The 6064-nt window shown below is 33.9% G+C and overlaps 1 protein-coding gene across 1 annotated transcript; it reads left to right on the plus strand.

The window, feature by feature from the left end:
- The first annotated feature begins 1 nt into the window (after window position 1).
- Window positions 2–5472, plus strand: LOC135684352 (methylosome subunit pICln). Its single transcript, XM_065199885.2, has 7 exons — window positions 2–141; window positions 1385–1524; window positions 2829–2897; window positions 3196–3288; window positions 4164–4225; window positions 4659–4746; window positions 5121–5472. The coding sequence occupies exons 1-7, from the start codon at window positions 23–25 to the stop codon at window positions 5147–5149; spliced, it is 600 nt and encodes a 199-aa protein (XP_065055957.2). The 5' UTR covers window positions 2–22; the 3' UTR covers window positions 5150–5472.
- The last annotated feature ends 592 nt before the right edge of the window (window positions 5473–6064 follow it).

Here is a 6064-nt window from a genome sequence, read left to right on the forward strand (position 1 = left end):
AACGAAGTCGCGTAGATAGAACATGGTGAAGATGGATACTTTTGAGTCTTCAATAGAGGATTCTTCACTCAAACTAGAGAATGTCAAGCTTTATTTTGGACAAGAATGCGCAGGAAGTGGAAAACTTAGTATATCGGATGAGTACGTTTTTCTTCAATTTTTATTCCAACCATGTTATGTCCCAGAAAACTCTAGATATGCAGTTGCAGACAATTGGACGTTAAACTTCAATCAAAAACTGACATCATATTATTTAAAAATATTTGAAAACTGAATTATTTATATGTAGTTTTTAATTCGTACAAAAATCTTTACTTTATAAAGCGAAACCTAATTAATAATAGTAATGCAACTGCAGTCTGCAGAGTAATGGCAAGGGCACACACGGTACAGTATAGTTCTACATGTCAACATTTACAATTGCACAATAGCATAATTATAGAAAACTCTAGAACGAACTCTATGAAAGAAAGCTGACAGACTGTCTTAGTGTTAAGAACATGCAGGAAAACCCATGTTTGATCATTATCTCTCTGTCTAACTTTAAAATATACGATGTACATACTCAATAAGCAAAAAATGACCTGTTTTTCAATAAAATGACATGATGCCATTTTCTTGGAGTAAAGCCAACCATAACCAATGTTAGGCAGATTCAATCAGGGAAGAAATGGGCTAAATATTTCATCGCTTATCTCTGGTTAACAACCAAATTTTAAAAATGGGGACAACAAAGTTTTGATATACTTGTTCACTATGCATAACTGTATGAAGCACTTCAATATGACAGTTTTTGCGTTCAGCATTAACTTTTTGTGGTGCCGGTTTTTCCCCACAGCTGTGGAAAGGAGGTGCAAGCGTTACTGTTGCGACTGATTCTGTGCTATTTTCTCTTCAGATTTTATTTGTCTTTTACGCTATACCATTGGCTGACTGAAAATGTAAACAAACAGTCTGATTGGATCAAAACATTTTTCATCCTTGTTATCTTTATGTTTTAGAGCTAAGCATATCTTTTGCAGCAAATCTCAAATGCTATGCTAGCAGAAAGTCTGAGAAATATACCAAGTTGAAATATCACTTTGAAACAGTCTCTTTTGTCAGTCTATCAATGAGCTCCTATGGCATTTTGGCAGTTTTTTCATCAATATGGGTGACTATCTGCCTATTGAACACCAACAGAAAATTATCTCATCTCTAAACCTTCAAGCATCTCCATTTGCACCACATACTATTATAATTATACTATATACTGAAGAAAGAAATCTTGGACGAACCTAGAGCTACTTATTTTTTAATGTCTTTTTTGTTTCCACCATTGTAATAGTTTTATTTTGTGATAACAGGCTAAGATAACTTCAAGCTTTTTGATGATATTTTTCAGGAACATTACATGGGGAAAAGAAGGTGTTAGTGAAACTGTCACGCTGGAATACCCATTTATTTCAGTCCATGGTATTTCAACAGACACATCAAGCTTTCCTTACCAGTGTGTTTTCTGTCTCCTCGATACAGAATTGCCAGGTATAAATTCTTTATTGAGCCCAGTTTATTTTAAGTTCATTTTGTTTTTGAATTATTTTAGATTTCTTTTCTCCCCTCCCACTGTGTCTCAGAATCCCTGAATAAAATTGCAAGGTAGATTTTGAGATTCTGGCTTCCATAAATGTTTTCTTTTCAGTTGAATATGAATCATGCTAGTAACTATGTCAACCAAGTGCTTGTAACCATGTTAGATCTCAAAATTTGAGTGCATAAAGAGTATGGTTAAACTGCTGTTTTTAAGATGAGGAACAAGTGCAAAAATGCAGTAACAACCAAGTAATAAGTAGAAATGGGAATTGATTACCTAATTCAAGTAAAAGGCACTATGTCTCAACGCATTTCCTTGGTCATTTAAATTTCTGATTGGTTTGACAGCACAATAGACCTATTGCTACATATCCAGCGGGCCAATCCAGTGGGCAAATAATCAATTTTGAACACACTGCATAGTCTATTAACTAGTTGACTGACAGGACATAGTGTCGTTAATTCTTGCAGGGAGACATGATTAGTCCAAGCATGTTTGGGCAAATGATGGCTTCAAATGAAAGTGCAATCAATAAATGTGACATCTAACAGAACAAGAGCATGGAACTTTTTCAACTGTTTTTGGAGAGTTCAAGATTAATAGCAAATTTTTTCACCCTTCTGTAAATTACTCATAAGAGATTCAACAATTTGCTTGAAGAGCAAGAATTAAAAAATTTGCGCAAGTTTCAAACAAGTTGAGGCCAGAGAAAAACTGTGTTTTGATCGATTTTGACTTTAACTCACAAAAGCAATTTTATAACTTGCCTTATTTGACAGTTCTTGTTTTGACTTTGTATTATGACAGAGTTATCTGGGGTCAAAGACCTAGATACAACTTTTTGTTTGGGGGGGGGGGGGGACAGCCTTGATAAATAAGTGTAACAAGAGCCATATTTGATAAAATAAAAGTATTTTACATACTACTTAAGTTTTTTTTGGGGGGGCAAGGCCCTTACTGGACCCAGGTATCTCTGTCCTTGTCTGGGGTGTTGATATAGGGGCTGCTTCTGACACTTTTTAGCTTTCAATTTTTTTCTGCCCCATATCTTCTATGGGATGCAAGTTGATTTGCCCTCAAAGTCAATTACCCTGATCTTTCCCAAATGACATGAGATCCTCAGTGAAAGTGAAATCATTTCAATATTACTGTTAATTTCAAGAATTTGTTAAATGAATATTAGGAGAGGGAAAATGTTCATCATTATTCTTTTCTTTTTATTTACATGAAAAGTATGGGTTTTGTTGTCTTGCAGGAAATCTGATGAATCAGGAGGATTCAGAAAGTAAGGAAGTAAGAATAGTTCCTGAGGATAGTACAGTTTGTAAGTCTTTGCTTTATTAAATATCTTTCAAGCATTTTGCCAAAAAATGCTAAATTTTAAACTATCAAAGAATTCAAACCAAAGCAAACATACAATAACTTTCTGTAAACTGTCTAATTGATTTAGCTGCTTCTATGCTGTTGTGTAGTTTATGGTAATTAATGCTGCTTCAGGTCAGATTTAGATATAAAACATAATTTTATTGATATTTTTTGGATTACTTTCCATTTGAGTTATGTCAAAGAATGGGTTATTTGCTAATTGAAAAGTCATATGTAGTTGTCATTGTCCTTTGCAGTGCAAAAGATATATGATTACATAGCTGAAGGACAAAGAAATCACCCTGATCCTGACGAGGAAGAAGAGGAGTATGATGATGATGATATGCAAGGTAGAGGCCTGTTGGTTTCTGTGTGTTTGACAAAGTTAAGCCACAAAAGTAACAAAAATTATCACTTTTTGGAAACCTGCTTGATATTGTTTGCAAACTTGCAAAAAAGACTTCTCCTTGGTGATTTCCCATCACATCAATCACTACAGGATATTGATTGGTTTGAAAACCAGATATTGGAACCTTCTAATTGTTTGCAAAATAATTTGATAGCTATTTTTAAATTCAAAGGCTTAATCGACACTTTTTGTGGTTAAAATAAGATTGGGATGAAACTGTCAGATAAATTAATAGAATTCTCTCTTTCGAGTTTCCTGGAGAGCGAAACCTTGCAAGATTTGATTGGGGTTTTTGAGGGGATTGCCTGAAGTTGTGCAGAATTAGTTAATGTACAAGCAAGCATAGAGAGGAACGACATTCAGTTTTTGCAACTGAACAATGCAAGGATTTTTGTTATTTTAATAGATAAACAGTCCTAGCCGCACTGCGTTCTGAGTTTCTTGCAAATATGGTGTTACTGGGATTGGTTTAATTCAACTTAAAAACTGCAAAAAAGTGACATTACATTAATTGTAATATAAAAGTTGGAACACATTGACACCTAGATGTTTTAGACCGTGACTATTCTATTCGACTGAAAACACTTTTACATAAAGAAAGTTTTCTCTAAACAGAATGATAAACCTGGGTGTGGCTGTTTGCAATACTCAGAATTTTTTTAATGGAAGGTAATGCTGAAAATGTGTTGATTGTTCCAAATGCACTGAAAAAATATTTGCTATTAAAGAAAAAAATTACTTATTTATCTTAATTATTCTGTTAATCATGTTATCATTTTTATAAAATAAACCATGAAATCCTGATTTTTTTTAAAGGAGAATTCTATGGAGAAGATTGTGAAAATGTCGATAATATTGAGTTATCGGAGGAAGGACAGGTTGGTATTTGATGACGATTAACCTCGCTGTTACAGAGACTTGAATAGAGTTATTTTTGTCTATTGAAATTCTTTTACGCTTCACTGATCCAATTGCTACACTACAGAGTACAAATTGATCCATTGCTAAATCTATGACGGAGTTGCATGGTGGTGGCCTTAAGTTTGAATCTCGGAATAGCATCTTAGACTTCTATTCTACTCATTTTAGCATGTCATTTCAACCTACAATCATTCGCCAATTAATTTAGATTACTGTTTATCGTTCTGTTGTATAATTCTCAATGCCATTTTGGCAGCGATTGCCTGATAATTGAATTGTGAACCTCGGGGCTGTGGCTTAGAACCGTTTTATTTATCACATAAAGCGTCATTTGCGAGTGTTAAAGATTGCAGAATATTAGACTTTTTCAATTGTTTGTTTTCATTACAGACAGTGTTGAACCGACTTGCCCAGAATATGAGCATGCCATCACAAGAAGAATTTGCTGCATTAATCAAACCAAATGGACATGAAAATAGTGAGTATATTCCTCATAGGAGAAATCTGTCAAAATTTATGATATCATTATAATTTTCGAATTTTTTATTCTGTCATTCCTTGCTTTTCATGACAATTTATAAGTTTATCAAGTTAGCTTTTTCGATCCTGAACATTTTTTGTGTTTTTCTCTTCGCACAATGATTATGTAAAAACATTTTTAGTGTTTCGATATGTGTATTCTATTCAATATGTGTGTTTGTATGAAAGTTAGGCCCCTTGTGATATACTAATTTTATTACATCTAAAAAGTGAATGATTTCTTTCAAAATTTGACTTAAAGGTTTCTTTCCAAAAATCTGAGTTAAAATGTTCGACTATATCAGATATTCAGTTAACCTCCTTTTGTTTTAGACGGGCAATTTGACGATGCAGAAAGTTAAGAGAAATTTTTGCCGGAAGGACGTTTATTGTAGCCAACAGCCGACGGCGGGTTAGTGACCAATGGGGCAAAATAATGGTGGACTTTGGTATCTATTAGTGTGTCTGGCACATTTCCTATAAATGTAAACAAAATGTCAAAATGGTAGCATCACGACACAGAGCATACACGAATACCTACAGTAGACTTCGTATCTGGTTTTAGACATCGTGTTCAAGGACATTCGCAAGAAGATATCAGTCAGGACAGATCAGTAGAGTAGTTGTATATGGCATCTATCTGTTTTCTGAAGCTCATTTGCTGTACAATACAGTTTATTTAGTACATTGTGTGTTTTTTATCGTGGATACTACAGGTCTGTCATTTTGAAAATAGGTGCTGTTTGTTGTAGCTACTGAATCGTGTTTTCTTCAATGTTATTAAAATTATTCAAGATTTGATCAAAAAGGTTCTCAAACATCATGAAACTAGCTTGAAATTAAAACAAATTAAAAGCTTCTCTTTTGATTTGCAGTTTGTCAAATAAAGTTTGAGAAGCTGATTTAAGTAAAACAGAAAATTAACTAAGACAATAAATTACATCATATCATCCGCTCAAAGTTCTTAGAACACTGTTCCCTGTTTCTGGAGTTTTAGTGCGCTTAAAAAAGCATGAAGGGAAATACAGATTGCAAAATGAAGTCCTCCCAGTTCCAGAATTTCAACGTTTGATTTTTTGTATTTTCAAAGTAAAATTATTAATGATAGGGGGTTGACCGAGAGGTTTTCAATGCTTCCCTTGTGCTTCCCTTCTTATATGCCATCAACACGGAAGAAAAGTCCTTAAAAAGTCTTCGAAGAGCTCTAAATGTGTCTCATGAAGTGCAAGTCTATTGAAGCAACAAACCCAAGGTTCGAACACATAGCAAGGACAATA

The sequence above is a fragment of the Rhopilema esculentum genome, chromosome 21 (assembly GCF_057945365.1).
Source record: "Rhopilema esculentum isolate cy_ngs chromosome 21, ASM5794536v1, whole genome shotgun sequence".
Classification (NCBI taxonomy): Eukaryota; Metazoa; Cnidaria; class Scyphozoa; order Rhizostomeae; family Rhizostomatidae; genus Rhopilema; species Rhopilema esculentum.